This window comes from Nannospalax galili, unplaced genomic scaffold, assembly GCF_000622305.1.
Source record: "Nannospalax galili isolate Female #2095 unplaced genomic scaffold, S.galili_v1.0 scaffold821, whole genome shotgun sequence".
Lineage (NCBI taxonomy): Eukaryota > Metazoa > Chordata > Mammalia > Rodentia > Spalacidae > Nannospalax > Nannospalax galili.
Genome location: NW_008345684.1, coordinates 1,890,781 through 1,912,840, shown reverse-complemented (window position 1 = coordinate 1,912,840; position 22,060 = coordinate 1,890,781). Strand labels below are relative to the sequence as shown.

At 38.3% G+C, this 22,060-nt stretch overlaps 1 protein-coding gene across 1 annotated transcript in view; it reads left to right on the top strand.

Annotated features, from left to right (window-relative positions):
• Gabrr3 (gamma-aminobutyric acid type A receptor rho3 subunit) overlaps nt 1-22,060 on the top strand; it is a 63,964-nt gene that overhangs the window by 4,379 nt on the left and 37,525 nt on the right. Inside the window, 5 exon segments of the mRNA XM_008841736.2 lie at nt 4,810-4,844; nt 4,847-4,915; nt 15,724-15,791; nt 17,988-18,219; nt 21,134-21,208. Of these exon segments, the coding sequence (XP_008839958.2) occupies nt 4,810-4,844; nt 4,847-4,915; nt 15,724-15,791; nt 17,988-18,219; nt 21,134-21,208 (479 nt within the window).

Here is a 22,060-nt window from a genome sequence, read left to right as displayed (position 1 = left end):
AATGTGTATTGGTATATTGGTATATCTTAACTGGGATTGCACGACACGGGTGTACTCACATACATGCAGGCAATACACTCATACACATAAAATAAAAATAATAAATAAAATAGTAAAAAAAAAAAACCCACTGAGGAATAGAGAGCTGGCTCATCAGTTAAAAGTACTTGCTGTTCTTGCAAAGGACCTGGGTTTGGTTCCCAGCACTTACATGATGGGCCACAACTATCTACAATTCCAGTTTCATGGAATATAACATCCTCTTTGGGCTTCCACAGGTACCAGGTATATACTTAGTACACATACACACATACAGGCAAACATTTATATGCATAAAATAAAAATAAATACATCTTTTTAAAAACATGATAGCATTAATGGATTCTTGTGTTGAAAAGATAGCAGTGATCTTAGTTATGCATTATATTTTCCAAATTAAGTTTTAATCCTTATACCTATTCTACGTTTTCATGTATGATTATAGCATAGACATCATTTTGTACTTTGTGTGTGTGTGTGTGTGTGTGTGTGTGTGTGTGTGTGTGTGATTGTTGGTTGGTTTTTTTGGTTGGTTTTGTTATGTTATGTTGCATTTTCTTCAATTAAGTAATTTTCACATTGTTTTATAGATATAAAGAGTTTTGTTTTCATCAATTTATAAAACTTCAGCACATTAGAAATACGTTTCCTCTTCTTCAATCAGTCCTAATTCTATTTAATTTTTTTGCATTGATAGGCCCTCAAAGACCCTCACAGTTCCCTGAAACCACTCAAGTTGGACTTTCCTGCCTCCAAACTATCATTTTCTTGGTCACAAACTTAGTGTTTCTGACACTGGAAAGTGTAGGAAGCACAGAAATGTGGCTCTTTGGTTGATTCAGGAAGAAAATGTCCTAAACCAAGAGGAAAAATCATGACTGTTACAAAGATTTAAACTTACTTTTTAATTTTATCTTTTTATTGAATTTTTGCAATTTTCATACAATATAGCTTCATTGTATTTGGTTCCCCTCCCCTCTCTGCATCTACCTCCCACTGCCCCCACTCAATTTAATGTACTCTCATGTGTGTGTGTGTGTGTGTGTGTGTGTGTGTGTGTAATACAGCCTATAGAGTTTGATTTGTGTCCCAAAATGTCCTTCAATACGGGTCCATCCACTGGGCCCAACAAGAGTTCCATCCCAATAAGAGACTGTCTCTTCCCCTCCCAGCAGCCATCAACTACTAAAAGTTCCTTAAGTTGGGTTGGGGTTTCTTACCCACTTCCCTATGACTGTGCTGGAATGTTATCTGGTTTGGGCTTGCATATTTTTTAATGTCCATAGTGTTGCATGGGAAAAGGCAGAGATTGAGAATGCTGGTACTTCTCACCACTCATCAAAGAAGCTTCTTTTTTCAAGAAACAGAGACTATTACAAAGTTCCAGAACTGGCCCAATGAAGAGAATAAGTGTCTGTGGAGTACCCAGCCCTAAGTGATACATCTACAATGCAACCTCTACACCTAAGGCTTAGGGAACATAGCAGAATGAAGGGCAGAAAGACTATTAATACATCTTTCAATTCTCACCAGTGAATCTTCCTCATGCAACAGGTGATTAATCCAGAAAACCACAACTAGCCAAAGTGAAGAGAATAAGATACCGCAGAGTTCATATCCCTGGGAAGGGCACCCATATCAAATCTCTACCACCCAAGACTCAAGGACCATTGTGGAAGAGGAGATGGAAAGACTGTAAGAATCATGGGTGATGGAAGACCACAAGGAAGCAAACTTTTTCAGGAGGCTGCAAAGTTGCTCATATGAACTTACAGCAATGGTGACGGCATGCACAAATCCTATGCAAATTTGATCAGATAAGAAACCAGCATACAACTAGGGAAATGGGCAGGAGGCGTCAACCTTACTTAGCAAAGGAACGATTAGCAGCCGATCACTCCTGGGCCTCTGAGGGAGAGTTGGTCTTCTTTAAGTGAGTGATGTTAGAGAGAATGAAAGCTTCCTGTGGATGAATTCACACTGAGGGACTTGGTACACAAACTTGGCTCCATAGGCCTTAACATACATAATAGAATGCATGAAATCCATTAGGGGGATATGGGGCGTGCAAATACGGGAGGGGGTCTAAATATGATCAAGATGTATGATATTCTCAAAAATTCAATAAAAAATAAACATTTAAAGAAAGAATGTTGGTACTGTGTTATCTATAATATGTAACACAATATATAATTGTATGCATTATAAATAGTATATCATTGTGTTTTATTGTAACAATATAGATACTAAGTCAGAAGCTTTCAAACCAAATGCCTGTATTCATGAGGTATAAGCCTCCCTAAGGGTGCATGCAAGTTATCTGGGAGGTGTATAGCCATGCATAGTCTTTAAATAATTCCTTTGTTAATTTTAGAATATTTTTATTATTCCTCAGAGAGGCAATTTTAAACACTTTTTTTCCAGAAATTTAAGCAATTTCTAGATTCCATTCTTTATGACCTCTTTGTTTAAACTGATCCACCTGAAAACTCGCCTGCAGTCTCCTTTATCACCTCCCTTTAATAATTGTTCTGTCACACCTGGGAAAATGTAGGCATTTCCCTTCCTAATACTTCTGTGTGTACTACACTTGTGTGTAATAGTTTCCAAGGTACAGAGACATAATTACAAATATTGTGGTTGGGGTAGTAAACAACTCCAGTATAAGTAATGTATCCTTTCCACTCTGGCTGATTTCCTGCTTTTCTGCTTGCAACAGAATTGAAGGAAGAACCTAATTAATTTGTTAGGTTATAAGTCATAAAAATTGTTCATAATTCATCATACAATATGACTTTTAAAAATAAGTCAGAAGGAATTTAGATAATTTAATTACATTTTTAAACATGTCAAAAATTTTTCTTCAAATTCAATATACTTACACATATATGACCAATATTTTTTAATATTTTGGATCTATAAAATCAAAACCTAGAATTTTTGCAAAACCTACTTTCATTTTTACAATGAATAATGTCCATTTACTAATACATAAAATAATTGGGGAAAATGTAGCACAGTTTCATTAACAAATTCATTTCTGCCAAAATTTTATTCTTAAATTAATAGGAATCAACATTTAAATACATTAAGTTTTGTTTCATTTGTAGTGGTCATGTGAAATAAAAAATTAATTTCAATGTATAGACATAGTTTCTTGAAGAAATGTTTGTATGATATGGTAGCAAAATTTTTTTTATATTTTATTTATTATTTTTATTTTATGTGTATGCATGTATTGCCTGAATGTAAGTACACCTGTGTGGTGCAGTGCCCAAGGAGGTCAGAAGAGGGCATTAGATCCCCTGGAACCAAAGTTACAGACTGTTGTTATCTGCCATGTGGAGGCCGGGAACCAAACCCAGGTCCTTTGCAAGAACAGTCAGTGCTCTTAACCACTGAGTCATCTCTCTGGCCCCTGTAATAAAATTCTATGGAAAAAAAGAAATGGAAATACAAGTTCTAATTAAATAATGAATAATATAAATTTTCTGATATTAAAAGAAAATTATTCATATATTTTAAAGAACTTGCTATAGGTTCACTGGATACATTAAAGGAAGAATGTTCTTTTAAATCATCATCCAAATAATTTTTTATTTATGATAAAATAATTTTAGAGATGTTTATTTAAATATGTAAAGGGTAGTGCCTAGATTTCCAAAATTCTTTTTCGAGACACAAGCAGTAAATCATTTTGCAAAGTACATGAAATACAAGGAAAGTGAAATGAAATAAGCACAGACCATCTCACTGCAAGTCAGAATAGCCTCTTGCAAGAACAGGTGCATGTGTATCCAACTGTGGCCAAGAGAGCATTTCACAGCAGGCTCTGTGTTCAGTGTTTGGGGGATTCTTAATTAAGATTTATCCTTTCCTCCAGTGGATGAACTTGCACTAAAGGATATCCGGGTACAAATATTCAACTGGATAGGACTTAACACATATGACAGAATGCATGAAATCTGAGGGGGCCTACGGGGAGTACAGATGGGGAAAGGGGGTTAAATTTGATTAAGTTCTATTATATGAAATACACAAAAACTCAATAAAATATATTCACAAAAAAATTTTAAGTAAATAAAATTTATCCTTTCCAGTCTCATGAAGAGTTATGCTTCTGAAAAGACATTGAGTGACAGGTCAAATATTTGTATCAAAGACTATTATTACCAAAGGAGTAATTTTCATGTTTCCAAAGTTACATCTTCATTTTTCTTTTTTCAAAAAGGTAGCTAGCTTTTATTAAATGTATTATTTTCTGGGAGGAGGAGCTCTTCTGAGAAATTGGTATAAATGTGAACTCTTACATTTCAAATCAATTGAATCAGAAACTCTGAGCACGAGGCCTGGGAAACCAGATGATCTGAATCCATGCCAATGAGAATCACATTTACCAACATCTGGGCTAGCGCCTTGGACAGAGTGGGCATTTGATGAAAGGTACCTCATGTGTGTGTGTGTGTGTGTGTGTGTGTGTGTGTGTGTGTGTACAAGTGTGCAGAGGCCTGAAGTCAACCTCAGATATTGTTCCATAGGAGTTGTTGACCTTGTTTCTGTTTTTTGAGACAGGGTTTCTTACTGACCTGGAGCTCTACCCTTACAACAAGCAAATGTTGGCACATCTTTGGTTTAATCTGAACTAAGAAAATGAGATTTTATGTGCTTATTTCAGATCATGCCACATTGAACACAGATGGCTAAGAAAAATAAAAATAACCAGAAATAGATGCATCTTAAAATTATTCTTTCTTTCTCTTGCGGGAACAGCGTACAAGAAACCAAAATGAGGAAGGATGACAGCAGTGGGCCCTGAAACATGAGCAACTGCTGCACATAGAGGAGAACGATTTCTCCGTGAGGCCTGGATTTGGGGGTGAGCACCATCGCCACAGACTGCATTAAAGCACATGACACTGCTGGGTGGAATTGAAAATCTGAGGCAGTTAAGATCAAACTATTAGTAAAGGCTATCAGCTAATAAATAAATTACAAAAAAAAATTGAGACAAAGTCTCCCTGTAGCCCCAGGTGACCTGGAGCTCTCTATGTAGACCAGGATGGTCTCCATCTCATAGAGACCCACCTGCCTCTGCCTCCTGGGTGCTGGGATTAAAGGTGTATGCCACTGTTCTTGGATAAATTATGAAATTTTTAAATACTTGTGTGATTATCTTCTCTTGTATGAGAACAATTGACAATGTGTCCAACTTTTAAGTTGACCTCAAACTCTTTTTGCTATTATTCACACTCTTGCAAGTAAAACCATTCAATAAATAGAGAATGGATCTATTTGCCTAATTAGCAATTTATTGTTTCTATTATAAACTGCGAATTTGATACATGGTAATTACAAACCCTTACTTTTAAATATTTTATTACTTTTATTTTATGTGTATGAGTTTATTGCCTTCATGTAGGTAAGCGCACCCATGTCATGCAATGCCCGCAGAGGACAGAGGAGGCCATCAGATCCCCTGGAACTGGAGTTACAGACAGTTGTTAGCTGCCATGTGGCTGCTGGGATTCGAACCTGAGTCTTCTGCAAGAACAACCAGTGTTCTTACCACTGAACAATCTCTCCAGCCCCTAAACTCTTACTTTTTTATAATTTTTTACACTGGGAGGGGCATCATGGTGCATGTGTGGAGGTCAGAGGACAGCTCAAAGGACTCTCCTTATACGATGTGGGACCCAAGAATCAAACTCAGGGCTTAGTGGCAAGCACTTGTACCTGCTGAGCCATCTCACTTGCTCTCTTGTTGACTATTATAAGCTAGGGTGCCTAGTTTTGATGGAAGAACTACAGTAATGTCAAATGCCATGTGCCCTTTGAACCTTCTATGGAGTTCATTTTTTTCTTTTTATAGATTTTTTAATGTATATATTTTTATTTTATGTGTATGAGCACCTGCATGTGTGTAAGTGCACCCGCATCATGCAATGCCTGCAGAATTCAGAAGAGGGCATTGGATCTCATGGAACTGGAGTTATGACAGTTGTTCGCTGTCATGTGGGTGTTGGGAATCAAATCAGGGTCCACTGCAAGAGCAGCCAGTGCTCTTAACTGCTTAGCCATCTCTCTAGCCCCAATAGCTTTTTAACAATTAGAACTGATTTTTAAAATTAAGCACTGTGTTAAGCCCTTTCATGAACTTTACTATTCAGCTTCACAGTCCTGACTGGCAGGCACCAGGGTGTCCCTTAATATTCAGTGTGGAAACTGAGGCTTAAGGAAGTATGAGATTTGCCAAAGACCAAGTAATAAGTGGTGGAAGCAAGATGCAATGGCCAGTGGGGATGGCGGAGGAGACCCTGGGAGAGGAGCATGTTGGAGCACAGTGTTCTTTCCTTCAGATTCTTCTGCATGGCTGCATCACTGAGGTGCCGTGTTTTCCAGGGATGTGCATAGAGCATGACCTCATCCAGCTGAACTGAGCCCTTAGAACCCACCTTCTTATTTGTTCATGAAATCAAAGTCTCACTCCCACAATTCCCAAACTGACAACTTTTCTGCAAATATGGAAATAAGGGGAATGCGGTTGAGGTAAAAGCAATGCCCACTGGCAATAGAGCAGGCACAGAGTTATGATGAATAACTAGTAACTACTGAGAGTTGAAGGAAACTTAATGTTCACATCATATTATGCTTACAACCAAGGGAAGCACGGCAGGCAAGTAGCTACCATAGGGATTTAATGTGCTAACCAAAGGAAAATTAAATGTATTGAATAGCTATTATATTGAGAGCTGGGGTTTTTTGTTTGTTTAATTGGTTTAGTTTGATTTGATTTTCTTTCTTCTTTCTTTAGCGTGTGTCAGTGTGTGTGTGGTGTGGTGTACATGCATGTCTATAAATGTTCATTTGTGTGGGCCCACATATGTGTGCCAGTGCAGGTGCACATGTCTATGGAAGCCCAAAGCTGACTTCAGGAACCTTCCTTGATAGCTCTCCACCTTATTCATTGAAGCAAGGTCTCTCAATTAAACCCCAAGCTCACTGGTATGGCTAGTCTAACTAAGCAGCCTACTCGGGGCATTATGGGTCTCTGCCTTCCCAGTGCTGGAATCACAGGTAGGCTACCATGCTGACCCAGCAGTTATGTGGGTTCTGGGAATCCAGTATCCATGCCCGACACTTCCAAAGAGCTCTTTCCCACTAAGCAATCAGCCTGGCTCCTGAATTTCTTATTTAATTTCCTTGTAACCATTGGGCTGCAATTCTAGGGACTTGACCTAAATTCCATTTCCTTAGTGACTCAGACTATACTGGGCATCAGAAGGATGGGGAGAGCTCTTAGTCAGGAGCCCAGCCCCGTCTCCAGCATTCCTGATCCACAACATCTAGGTGGGGCTGATAATTTGCAATTCTGCACAATTGGTAGATGCTGCTGGCACTACAGCTCTGAAAACCACAATTGCTGTGCTAAATTATCAGCATCAGAATAAAATCTTGGTGAATTCTTTATGTACTTATTTTCCAGAGTATTTGTCACAGTTATAGAACTCTAAGACTGTAGAAACATAGAAATTAATCAGATTTCGAAATAATGCTCACTTAGGGCTGAGCACTCGTGAGTCATTCATTCTCAGTACTTTGATCAGTTAGGAGTCTGCACTGAAGGCTGCCCACTACAAAAAGAAGCGCCTCTGATAAGGTTGAGAGCAGCACTAATCTATGTGTATAAACATAATTATTTCGAAGGCAATCTGCTTAGCAAAATAAAAGTATTAGGCTCCTTCTCTAGGTCCTATGACCTCCCCAATCATAAGTTTTGACCAGGTTTACAGTACCACAGGCATGAATTCCCTCCTGTGAAACAGGCCTCAAATCCAATCAGAAAACATACCTGCACCCAGACCGGCTCAAGATCAAGCCAATCAATAATTTTAGCATGGATGGGGGACAGGCTCATGAGACTCCACCTCTACCTGAGGGATGTGGCTGCTGGTAGGTTGCCCGTGTTCAAGCAGGCAGAACTAATTTAACTGGATGAGTTAGTAAAAAGAGGCTGTGGAAGTGGGTGGCATACATGTGGGGGATCCCACGGAGGAATGGAAGGGAAGTTGGAGGGGATATAATCAAGATACACTGTATGTATGTATGAAATCGTCAAATACGAAATTATATAATTATATATTGTTTTCCTGTTGAGGTGCTATTTCATTTTTTTCTCTCCCTCACTATTTCTCAGGAATAGCTTCCTAAAGACAATTCTCCAAAATACGCTTAATCCCTTAACATGCTCAATAAGCTGATGCTCATCCCAGCAAATTCTTCCAAATTTTGGATAATTAGTCTGCAACTACTGTCTAGGTGGTCTGGTCTCCATAATTCTAAAGTTTTAAAAATCTTCCCGTTAAAGTTTGTGAAGCCACTAGGGGGCGTCAGGTGCACGGGAATGGTTAGAAACTGGCATCTTGGGCTCGGTAGTTGGAAGCTCAAGACGCTCACTCTTCGGAACCAGAATTCAAAAAGCTGCTTTAATTCCTACTGGGCTAGGTTCCTCAATTAAATTTCTCTCTGATGTAAAGGAAGGTTTTCTCATAGGGACTATTTTAGGGCCATCGAAAGCAAGAAAGAGAAAGAAAGAAATGACTGTACTTGACAGTGGACCTTGAAACAAACACTGACACCTGATTACCCAAAGTGGTCCAAGGACCAGCCGAAGCACCACGGAGTCTAGTTCGAAGCTTAGGCCAAATACGAGGCTTCTGAGTGGAATCTCACATAGTAACACAATGCTCAAGTGAGTGGCTACCGGTGACAGTTCAGAGTCCCTGCCGCAGAATGCTAAGCCCCAACCCTCCTTTCAGTATAAACTATTTATAACTTCATTCTCCACCCGTGTATCAACTTCATCTCTGGAAAAACATAAATTCCCACTTCGCCTGATCTGTTAGAAATACGTGTTAAGACTTTTTAATTGGTAATGCATTTTTAAATTAGTTTCCCTGAGGCTATTCGTGAGATTATTAAAAATGCAATTGAAATGTACGGCTCATAGTTAGTGACAGGTGGCAAATCATCTCACGATTAAGAAATTCTAACAATCATAAGCTGGAGTAAATGGTGCCCAGATGACTTGTTCAGTCAGTTCAGGGAGGAAAAAATGATCCATAAATCCAGTCAGAAATACCAACTGGCAGCTCTGTGAAATAGAGTTCTTAACCTTTGCTTGCCTGTCTTAGACAGAGCCTCACAGTGACCCATTTCTCTGCTCTCAGATGATTGTCTTCCTTTGGAAAAATCAGAGACTGCGGGAGACAAAAGCCATCCTTTAAATCATCTTCTTTTCTCATGAACATACTTCTTTCCTCTTGAGCTGAATGTAACTTCAGCACTTCCTTGCCTAATGTGTTTCCTAATTAGCTTTAACATTAAAACCAGCTGCTACTGGTTTAAAAAAAAAACTTTTATAAAGCATTAGAAGATTAATTGACTCATTATGTAGAAACAAGAGGATATAAATTTAGGGGAGCTTTTTGTTTAACTTGGGTTATAAATTGCACCTCATTTTCTTTATTTATGTTTTTCCCTGCCCACTATGTCTCCCTTAACTAAGGGCTTTTTGTTTTAGTCTTACAAATGATGATTTCTTTGTTTCTCCAAAGTGAAATCAGTTCAGCATCTAGATTCTGGCTGCTGAGTTGAGATGAAAGTTAACGTTGGCAAAGCTTCTTGTATAGTCTCTGCCTGTCACACAAGAGGCCTGCTTAAAGGTCAGAAGGGCCTGGTCATATTCCTACTATTAACTAGCTTGGAATTTTACACAAGTGTTCTTATTTCTGAACCTAAGTTCTTTAAGCAGTCAGTTGGAGCTAAAAGTATCTAGCTAAAGTAGTGCTTATAAAGATGATGTAATACGTTACGTGATGTATTGTAAACACACTATCAAAATAAGTTGTAGAATCTTTATTTAGCCCTAATTATTTTGCCTACATAAAAAAATATACCTTCATATACATAAAAACCTTTATAAAATGTGTTTCTACCTGACTAGTGATCCTTGGAAATTGATAAACAGAAAGGCTAATATTAATTTTTACTACATTTTTACATAATGCATTTAAAATCAGTCAAAGTACTTATAAAGCTCTTGTTATTTAAGCTATTATGTTTATTTTTGTTCCAACAGGGCATAAAATGTTGATTAGGAGGACATTTGAACAGGGTGAGGCTCGGAATTTGGCAACCACTCTTTCATGTGTTCTCACAGCAGCCCTGTAGGGTAGGCACCATATATGTATGCACTCTGTTTTACAGATTAGCAAACTGAAGCATGAGGAGCTGGGAGCTCACAAAAGCTTAGCCTACCTCGGTTTTATGTGACTACAGATTTCAAGATTTTAATGCTTCTGCTTTATTGACACTTTCTCTCTGTGACTCAGCTCTTTATCTTCAGAATAAAAAAAAAAAGATGTTTGGAGAATTGATACATAGGCAGAACTCTATGACACTGCATTTTGCTTTAATACTCCCTCACCTTCTACTCAGCCCTCAAGATTGGTAGAGCTCAGCTTCTTACATGTAGTACTGGGTGCACATGACATGGAGCTCAAATTAGACAGAAATGAGGAAAGACAGCACCCAAGGTATATACTGACTTTAGAAACTGAGGAGCTCATCTCCATATAACATTATAAACCTGGAGGGAGTAGATTTGAAATCTAAGATAAGAAGAACTCATTCCAAATGAACCAAGTCTATGTCCACTGTAAAGCCAACCTCAGAACAACTTTGAGACTCCAATGTGTAGCCAGCAGTGGTGTGAATGTCTTTGAAGACTAGTTTTATAAGACTATCCCCAGGCCTTCAGAAACAGTCACCAACAACTGGGATATATACTGTCTCTCTGGATCCAAAAGTGGTTCCAGAGCTGCTTCCACCATCTGAAGTCATCACAATTGGCAGGTGTCGACGTTCTTTATACAAAATGGCAGAGCATTTCCATATACCCTACAGGCATTTTTCCACATTCTTTAAGTCATCTCTAGTTTACTTATAACACCTACTACAATAAAAATGCTGTGCAAATTATTATTTTATAACCTTGTTTGATTAGTGACAAGATAAAAGTATAAAATAAAATATCTATGCTCAGTACATACTGAGCTTTAAATATTTTAATTCAAGTTAGTTGAACCCACAGATATGAAACCATAGAGTTAAATGACCAATTACCCTTAAAAATCCAAGTTGTTCTCTGATTTTATCAGAAAATGAATGAAGGGAAGCACTGTAGCTGTATATGTGTGAGAGAGAGAGAAACAGGACAGACAGACACAGAAGGAGAGAAAGAGACACGCAGAGAGAGAAAGAATGTTGATTGCCTGTATGTTGCAGTGTTTAATTAGAAATAGTGGAGCTTGTATTCCTAAGAGGCAGGTCTGCATTTTTGCTTAACTGAGCTAGTGATATTAGTTTATTAAGGACCAATTAAGTCTATTAACTATACCATTTATAACCTGCAAATGTATCTCTATGGGTATCTCTACACAGATTTTATAGAGGAGGTATCTAAACTTTGGAGTTATTCTTATTTAATATTTTTGAGGTTTTGTACATTTCATATAATAGATCTTAATCAAATTTAGATCCCTTACCCCATCCACACCCCCAATACCCCCCACCAGATTTCATGCATTCTGTCATATATATTAAGGTTTATCTGGTCAAGTATTTGTACCCAGATGTCCCTTGGTGCAAGTTCATCCACTGGAGTCTAGTCAGCCTTTCTAGAGTCTCTCCCTTAAAGAAAATCTACTCTCCCTCACCCGGCAGTGATCAGTTGCCAGTAGTTCCTAGGCTAAGGTTGGGGCCTGCTGCCCATTTCCCTTGTTCAATACAAGGTTTTTATCTGAGTGGGCATGGGCCTTGTGCATGCTGTCACTATTGTTGCAAGTTCATATGAGCAAGTTCCCAGTGGCCTGAAAGACTCTGCTTCGTTATGTTCATGTACGAATCCTGGCTCTCAAAATCTTTCTGCACCCTCTTCTGCAATGGTCCCTGACCCATGAGTGGGTGAGGTTTAATATAGGCATCGTATCCAAGGACACGAACTCTGTAGTCTCTTATTCTCTAAAACTTAGCCAGTGTGGCCTTCTGTGTGCATCACACTCTGTAATATGAGGAAGATTTCCTGGTGAGAGTTGAGAGATGTATTAGTATTCTCCGTACCCCCCGTCCTGCTATGTTCCATGAGACTTAGATGTAGACGTTCCACTGTAGATGTGTCATTTAGGGCTGCGAAATCTCTCAGATATATTTTTCTCTGTGTGTGACTACTTGTGGAACTCTGTAATAGCCTCCATCTGTAGCAAAAAGAAGCTTCTTTGATGAGTGGTTTATGGCATATTGTCTGTAAATACAAAGATCTATATTTAGCATATAGTAAGAAGTTTCATTTGCCTAGATTTATGTCAGAGAGGGTTTTCTCTAGGATCTAAGACCTCTCCAGTCATGTGTATTTGGCTATAATTACAGTGTCACCCATGATTTCCCTCCCATTGAAAGGGCTTTAAGTCCAATTAGATAGCTGTTGATTAGCCCCAAGGTAAAAGTGCCACTACTGTACCAATAGAGATAGTTTCTGTGCCAGTTGTCATGGTTATTAGGCTTTAGAGCTGGGTCTAACCGTTGATTGATTTTTCTTCCTTAGCAGCTTGCATAGTATCCTCTAAAACTATGAGAGCTAGTCTTCAGGTAGAAGGCTTACAGGTTGGATCCAGCTCCCTTACCTTGAAGTTCTGGGGGGTAATCAAGGTCAGCAGAAAAAGCCTGTGGTATTTGGGGAGTCTCTTGCACCGCCCTGACCAACAATTCAAAGGGAAGTTTCTCCTGTCTGGTACTGTGTTTTTTGTTATGTAGCTTCAGGTATACACATGCACTTATATTCAGATATCTGTATGTGTATTTTTCGAGGAGGGTTGAGTTAATACATTTCCTGGAGTTAATCTTTACCCTATAATACATAATAGTGACAAATGGCATTCAAATTGTAGTCTATGTGATTATTAGAACTTTATCCAGGACCTCTCCAAGACCTTTTGAAATCGTATTCCCTTGCAGTATTAGAATTAATGGGAAGATTTATTTTCAGCATGAAGTGCTGGGTAGATGTTTTCATGAATTTTTATTTTGATTATTAATACAAGAAAAAGGACAAATGCAAAATCACAAAGGAGTAAAGCTGTGAAGGAGTGGAAACTGAGCTTTCCCAAGCTCATGTGTAAACATAATTGGCAGTAAACAATATTATTTATTGAATTAATGTTTTACAAATTAATTGATCCAACATGCCAGGAAGGAGATGGCAGTTAGGATGCAAATAAGGTACTTATAAAGGGTGAGTCTGAATATATTTGAGTGATAGACCAAGTATCTGGCTAGATAAGACTCTCAAAAGTAATGAATGAACAATGTCCCAGAAGCCTATAAGACTGTTTCCATATGATCATGTACCTCCTCCCCTGGCTCTTACAATCTTTCCTATCCTTCATCTTCAGTGGTCCCTGAGTCCAGGCTGGGTGAAGTTTAATATAGGAGCCCTGTCCAAGGACCTGTACTCTGCAGATTCTTATTCTCTGTATTCTCTGTGCTCTGGCCATTTGTGTCCTTTTGTGTTCATGGTCCTCTGTTGCATGAGGGAACTTCATTGATGAGAGTTGAGAGATGCATCAGTATTTTTTCTACCCCTTGTTCCACTATGTTCCATGGGCCTTAGGTATAGAAGTTCCAAGTGTCATTTATGGTTGGGCAATTCACAGACAATCCGTATTTGACCAGTTTTGGAACACTTTAATAATTTCCATCTGTTGCAAAAGAAGCTTCATTGATTAATGGTGACTGCGATGCTTGTCCGTAAATATAAGGATCCATAATTAGCACATAGGAAGAAATTACATTTGTCTAAGGATGTGACAGGCTTGGGGCTTTCTCATATGAACCTACAGCAATGGTGTCAGCATGCACAAGACCCATGCAAACTCAAGTGGACAAAAAAACAGCATGGAACTGTGGAAATGGGCAGTGGGCCCCAATCTTAGCTGAAGAACTATTGGCAGCTGATTACTGCTGGGTGAGGAAGAGCTGATCTTCTTATAGGGAGGGACTCTAGATAGGCTGACTAGTCCTCAGTGGATGAACTTGCACTGAGGGACATCTGGGAACACAAACTTGACTCGATAGGCCTTAACACAAATAACACAATGCATGAAAGTCAGTGGGGGGCTATGGAAGGGTGCCAATGGGGAACTGGGTATAAAGATGATTAAGCTGCTCTGTATGAAATACACAAAAAATCAAATAAAAATTTACAAAAATTAAAAATTAAATAATTTTAAAAATAATGAATGATAATAAACAAAAAAGGGAAACTGATGCTGATAAAAGTAACCAGCCAATTAACAAAGTTGAATAAGAATGTCAAAGGAGTTAGCTTATTTTATACTATATTATGGATTTAAAAGGCTGTTGAATCAATGCATAAGTAAGTCACATATAGCACATCCAGTTATTTAGCCAGTAGGGAAGTCATTCAGGAATGACCCATCTAAATCTCAGCGTATTGACAAAACAACCACCTAGGACTCAGCTGTGCAGAATTTATATTTATTTGCTAATAGCTGAAAATTTTTCAACTATGGACTATGTCTATATTTAACTGAGAATGGCTTATTATGGAAAAACATGAGGAGAATATGTATTAATACATGAATTGTGTCATATATAGAGATCAAATTTTATACCAAAAAGTAATGATGAAGCTAAAAACCTATCTCCACTTACGCTATACCACACAGACACAGACACACACATGCACACACACACACACACACACACACACACACACCGCACACACAGAAGTACTGAAATCCTTCCTTAGGTGGAACTAGAAAATGTCATAATGACTCTCTGGCATAGATTCTCTTAATTGCCACAAGGGCTTTCTAAGCTCAGGAATCTGGTTCCCTGAGCTCCAGCTGTCAGCAAACAAGTTTGAAGTTCTCTGTCTGAAATTGCTCCAGTTCCCATTTCAGTGTATTTCATCAAACGCATTTCTAAATCGTTTGCTTCTTCCCAAATGCCTTTTATGGTTGCTGATCTGCAAAGGGGTACACCAGAATCTGCAATGTTGGTGTAGCATTTGTCTGTTTCTAGACAGCCAATCCACTGGCAACCCACTTCACAAATGAAGAAGGCTGATAATAGGGGGCAGGAGAGAAATGGGTTTGCTACTGCCCAGAGCCAAGAACTCTATAAAAACTCTATAAAACTCTATAAAACTCACCGACTGTCATTATTATACAAGATGCATAATTCTACATACCCTTAGGTATTATTCAAATCATTGTTTCTATTTAAATCCTACTAGTCAAAATATGAAAGGAAATAAAGAATAAAACCAAAGACACCACTACTTCAATATATTCTACAAGGAATTCCTTGGGATGTTACAAGCAAATTAGTAATAATGATTGAAGTGGCATTTATCTGTATATGTACTATAGTTATTACATTGAGTGTTCAATGAATGATTCAATAGAAAATGGGAAATCTTGTGCAAAAAATCTTGAAAAATAATTTGCTTTCAATTGTTGAACAATGGTCTTTCTTAGTTTTGGAAGGTATCTAAAATTATTAAAATTCATTTCTCAGCAAATTCCACTTTTCTTTCTGAAGGGTCCCCAGTTCCAGTGGATGTCGATATTCAGGTTGAAAGTATTGACAGCATTTCAGAGGTTGATATGGTAAGTTTCCTCCTGGAATATTGATCTTTTTAGAAATAGTAGTTGTGTAATCATTGGTGTTCGAATGAGTCATTTCAGGTACATGTGTTATTAATCTTTCCTACTTCGTAGTAGAAAAGATTCTCTTCATTCTTTTTTAATATTTAATTTACTTTCATTTTATGTGTATGAGTGTATTGCCTACATGTGTGCAAGTGCACCCATGTTGTGCAGTGCCCACAGAGATCAGAAGAAGGTGTCAGATCCCCTGGAACTGGAGTTATAGGCAATTGTCAGACACCATGTGGGTGCTGGAAATCGAACCTGTGTTTTCTGCAAGAGCATTCAGTGCTCTTAAACACTGAGCCACCTCTCCAGCCCCTTCTGTTTGCTTCTTCTTCATTGATAACCACTTTTATCTTCCCTCCGTCTTTTCTTTCTCATCTATTTTTCATTGATGACATATATTACAGAATACCATGTTTCCTTTATACCGTGTTTCATCTATCATGAGCAGGGAACAATTGTGTAAGAAAGTCTTACACAACCTGAAAGTGTATGCAACATGAAATCACAGCCATGGGGCCTTGCCCATAAAATGATAGACTGTTGAGCCAAGGTTTACACAGCTTATCCAAAGGTTTGGATTTATATCAATTCTACTTGTATGTAAATAACTAGTTACTGAGAATATGACTTGAACTATAGAAGAGATTAGCTTTGTTTTATTTTCCTGTAAAGTAATTGTATTTTCATAGCTTTTTAATTTTTAAATTACTATTTTATTTATATTCATGTATGAAATATGGATATACAACGATGTTTTCACACATAATAATATTGGAAAGATAAGTAAAAGAAAAAAGGAATTGTTAGATCCAAGTTTGAATTTGTTTGCCCAAAGACTCATATATAGAATTTAAATTCAAATTTATTTCTAGGGCTGGAGAGATGGCTCATTGGTTAAAAGCACTGTTTGCTCTTGCAGAGAATCCAGGTTCAGTTCCCAGCACCCACATGGTGGCTAACAACCATCTCTAACTCCAGTCCCAGGGGATCTGACACCTTCTTCTGACCTTTGCATGACACGGGTGCACTCACATACATGCAAAAAACACGCTCATACACATAAAGTAAAAAATAATAAATAAAATATTTTTAAAACTTGTTTCTATAAAATAACTATATATGTTACAGTTTATATATCATTGTTCATATCCAATGACACGGATGACATGAGGAATTTCTGTTCAACCAACCAAAATATTAACTGTAACATCTGAATGCCAAATAAAATTCAAATGTTTTAGTGGTTGTTTGCTGTTTTATTGGTTTGTTGATAGATTTTTTACCCCTCATCCTTATAGCCTTACAGCTGGCCTGCACAATACCAAATCATATCCCCATCCCTGCTGAACTAGATGTTGATATAGGTTTTTACCAATCATCACCATATTGTTACAGCTAGTCTTCAAGTTTCTGTTCAGATCCCTGAGCCATGCTGAGTTGAGAGCTCTGGGTATTTGCATTTTAATAAACCTCAGAAGTGGTTCATTGTAAACTGGACATTCTGAACCACAGTTTCATGGTGATCATTCTACCTTTCAAGCTGAGGAAGATCATTGTTTCTGGTCAAGAACCTCTGACAACTTGCTTTCCACTAATATCTATAATAAATGCTTCATTCAGGTTTTTGTGGGACTCAGTGTATTTAATTTTGGAGATCTGCTTCAACAAAAATAACACTGAATTATGAATACAAAAACAAATTTAAAATTAATATTTATTTAAGAAATTTTTGAAGCCAGGCATGGCATATGCTGGTAATTCTGGCACTCAGGATGCTGAGATGGAGGGATTTTGAGTTGAATTCTAGCCTACACTTGATAGTAAGACCATGTTTAAAATGAAAAAAGGAGGAGGATGGGGGGGAGGGTGGGTGTGTGGAGGGGAGGGAGGAAGGAAGGAAGGAAGGAAGGAAGGAAGGAAGGAAGGAAGGAAGGAGAAAGAGAGGGAAGGAGGGAGGGAGGGAGGGAAGGGAGGAGGGTGGGAGGGGAAAGAAATGACTAGCTTTATCCTACAACTACCTAAAACTGTAATATAAGTCATTCACCTACAAGCCATTAACACCCAAGGCCATCTGTGAGCTAATAATATTGAAATGGTTATCTGAACCCTGTTCCTGCTGGTTTCATTGGTCTTTTTCTCTCTTCTGAGGACTTTACAATGACTATTTATCTCAGGCATTACTGGAAAGATGAGAGACTCTCCTTTCCTAGCACTACGAACAAAAGCATGACCATAGATCACAGATTGATCCAGAAGATTTGGGTGCTGGATATCTTTTTCGTCCACTTTAAAAGAGCCTTCATCTATGACACAACTGTGCAGAACATCATGCTTTGAGTACACCCTGATGGAAATGTCCTCTTCAGTCTCAGGTGTGAGAGTTCCCTATGATTTTTGGCTTCCTTGGATCACAGCCATCTACATACTGGTTCTCACTTCAGATTAAACTCACAGCATTGTTACCGGTTTAATGATGTTGAAGCTTGAGACTCAAGCAGGATATGTAACTTTCCTGCTTTTAACACTTTGGTTTTAAAGAATTGTTTTCTAGTTTATCTATTTCATACACTCTGAGCATATGTTGTTTGGACAAAAAGAAGGGAACTGAGTTCTAGAAGCCTGTAAAAGTCTGGTACATGATTGTTTAGGCATGTGAACCTGTTGTGAGCCTGTTTCTAACCAACTCCAACTTATTCCTGCACTCCACCAAGCAGTTTCAGAATGTGGCATTAGCAAAATAATTTTTTCAGTTAGCTCCCTCATTTGCTGCATGAAGGCATAATCATCAAGTTAGCATAATTTTCTTACTTCCTTTTCTTTTTTAGTTAAAACATTTATTCTAACACTAGGCTACAATGGCCTTCCTTCTTTAATGTTCCATATTTCACATTAGCTAAATGAGTCTTGTGCATATTGAGTGGCATGAAATAAAAATTCTAAAATGTTCTATAGATCCAAGAATTTTTAAGATCTTGGAAATCTGAGAGTCTATAGTAGGTTGAAAAAAATGAATACCTCAAAAGATATCTATATCTTTATCCTTGTGAGGGTTATTCTATATGAAAAAATTAAAAGGATGCTTGAAAATGTGGTTGAACTAAAGATCTTAACATGGGAAAGTGATCCTTGTGTCTCTTTTAAAAGCATTACAAGAATCCACTAGAGAAGGAGAGGAAAATCTGATACACACAGAAGGCAATAGCAGTAAGATGCCAAGCCCAGGGCTAGTGATACCAGCAGGAATGTAAACTAAGTGGATTTTCCCCCTAGAAGCCCTAAATGAGCAATTTTGACCCAGTGATACTGATCAAACTCTGGTCTACAGAACTGTGAAAGAATAAATTTCTGTTGTTTTAAACTGCTAAGTTTGTGGTCATGTATTACAGCAGCAGTAAGAAACTTGGACAGTTTTTTGCTCAATAGAAGCATCATTTACAGTGTAGCTATCACCAGCCAGTTCATAAAAGCTGTAAATATTTTTTAATAATTGCAATTAAGGAACAGTACTGTTTTCTACAGGACTCATAAATATGAGAGTCAAGTATCATTAGGAATTGATAGCAGAACAGCAATACCTGATCTAAGAGTCAACCGTTTTAAGTTTGTTTGGGTGAAGAGATGATCAGTAATTAGATTAACCCTGTGGATCCTGTTAATCTTGTACATACTGAAATCTGTTTGACCCTTGTCAAACAGACTCTTCTGAAGTAACCTCTAATCTTTTGGAATATCTTGTGTGATAAGAGCGTTTCTGTTCTCCTGGAGTCCTTGAGCCAAGTCAGAGTGTCTATGTTCAGTGTTTATGGTGGGGACGTGTGCCACGTTTTCACTCTCTCCTCACCTCCAGAGGGAGCAAAGGCTAAGATCAGCCATCTGGCTGGTCAACCATGACTACATAGCTTCGGCAACTCTCAGGTAAAGTTTCCCACACCAAGGCCTGCATGAACTACCCTGTCCCCAGTGCACCGTGTATGATGTCTCTTATCACTGCTGGCAGATGATCTCACATTCTCCAGGTGAGGACAACAGGAAACTTGCTCTAATCTCTCTTGGACTCAGCCCTGTACTCCTTCTCTGTTTATTATTTTAACCCTCATTATAGTAAAGTATAGCATACCTCCGTCATATAGTAACTATGGGCTCTGCTGAGTTCTGTGAGTCTTTTGGAGGAATTGACCCTGTAGGCGGTCTTGGAGAGCCCCAAGCTCAGAAGGACACAAAAATGTGAGCACAGCTCTTCTACCCAACAGCAGAGCCAGTCCAAATACAGTCAGGTCACCTGGTACCAGGTTGGGTTCCAATGCCACTTAACCATAAACCTTCTTTTGTTCATTAATTTCTTCATGTATATGATTAGGGAAATGGTAATAAAAGACTGCAGAGGTTACTTCCAACTGTAATATACTAGGAATATACTAGACTAAGTATATTATCTCTACCCAAAGCCACCTACACACTTCCTTTCTTGATGCTTTGACTACTGACAATAAAATTCAGGTCACAGAAGATAAAGTGGATCTGCTCTTGTGATTAACTCAGGGGCACCATAGGCAGGAACATATGTTGCTTTTGTTTTTGCAGACTTCCTTGGGGGCATTTTATGAACATCTGATCTGCTATTTGGGCTACTATAGTTCTCACTTTGAGGCAAGATCATAATATAGCAGCCTCTGCCTGGGGTCAGGAAAATCCTAGAGAATATAAAATTTGGATTTAAAAAAAAAACCTCATCAGTATGCAAGCCTTTGACTTAATAGCACTTGAATTATGCATTGTGCCCATAGATCTATGACTAAACATGCTCCAGACTTTTCCCTCACTACTGGAAAGGACAATTTCCTCAAGTAAGTTTTCAAATGCTTTGTGATGAAAACCTTTACCTATATATTTTCATTGTCACCATCCCAACTCTTTATTACTAGAGACTATTTAATTTTGTATCTTCCCCAAAGCAGAAAATATTTAAATGTACTTATAAACATCTGACTCTGAAGTCTTTTTCTGAAAAATATCAGAGCCAGAAAATGCAGTGGGAGCTGAGAAAGAAATGATGAAATCAGAATCAATTATAAGAGCTGGAATTCACTCATCAATCTCTGCCTTAAGCAACTCACCCACCTTTCTGGCTTTGCCTCCTTGTTATTTGGACAGAAGATAGGCAAGCCTGTTTCACAGTATTCTGGAAAGGCACACAAAACAGGCAGACAATAAGGAGCTTCAGTGTTGCATGCTAATTGGGCCATATGGGTAAATGATCCGCAGTTCTTTTTCTCATTCCTTTTGCAAGATAACAGTTTCAGCCATGTGCTTTATGGATTTCAGCAGGTTTCCTCTTGACACTCAAAAGTGTTCTCTTCAGCTGGAAAGCAGTAAGTTTTATTGCCTAATGGAGTAGGTTGACATCGTCATTGAACACACCATCACACAACTCACATGCCCTTAGCAACCATTTAAACATCTTGATATGCTTTTCCAGTTGTAGAGTTTTTCTTTGCATTCTTACACATCTCTATTTTTCTAATGATTATGGTATATTGTCTTTAGATGACAAGATTTGAGAGGAAATGTTTCGGTCATCAAATATTCTGTCATTTTCACCCCAATAATAAAAAAGGAAGAGCTCCTTTAGATGGTGAATTTTCCAACATTTGTACAAACTTTCCACATTTGAAAATCACTTGAATCCTATTGTTGGATGAGTACCAAGCCTCTATTAAATGAATATGGGTTCTCCAGAAAAGCCCAACTTGCAGCATAGACCTTCTAATCAAAGCCTGGTCAAAGAGCCTCTGATCCAGCTCCCTGTCAATTACTTTCACCCAACATTCACTTTTGATAAGCTATCTTGAAAGTTAATGTGGGAGACAGACTTGAGCCTAGGGTGAAACTCTTATTGACAGCCATACAGCAGGCCTGAGGCAACGGCCCAACTGCTGGAGCCACAAGGAATGCCTTGTGACATTTTGCTCCCATTGGCAGATCATGAGACTAATGCCTAGAGCTTGCTACTCCCTAATCACCACCCTTGGATACCTCACCTTTAAACTACTTACTGTATTGTGCACCACCCTTGGATACCTCACCTTTAAACTACTTGCTGTGCTGTGATTGGACCACTACCCCTATATAAGCTTGTGCCTTCCTGCAATAAACCAGATCTGTCACTGAACCTGGTCTCCTGTGTCTGAGTATGGCTCCACTGACACAGTCTCCTCACCAGC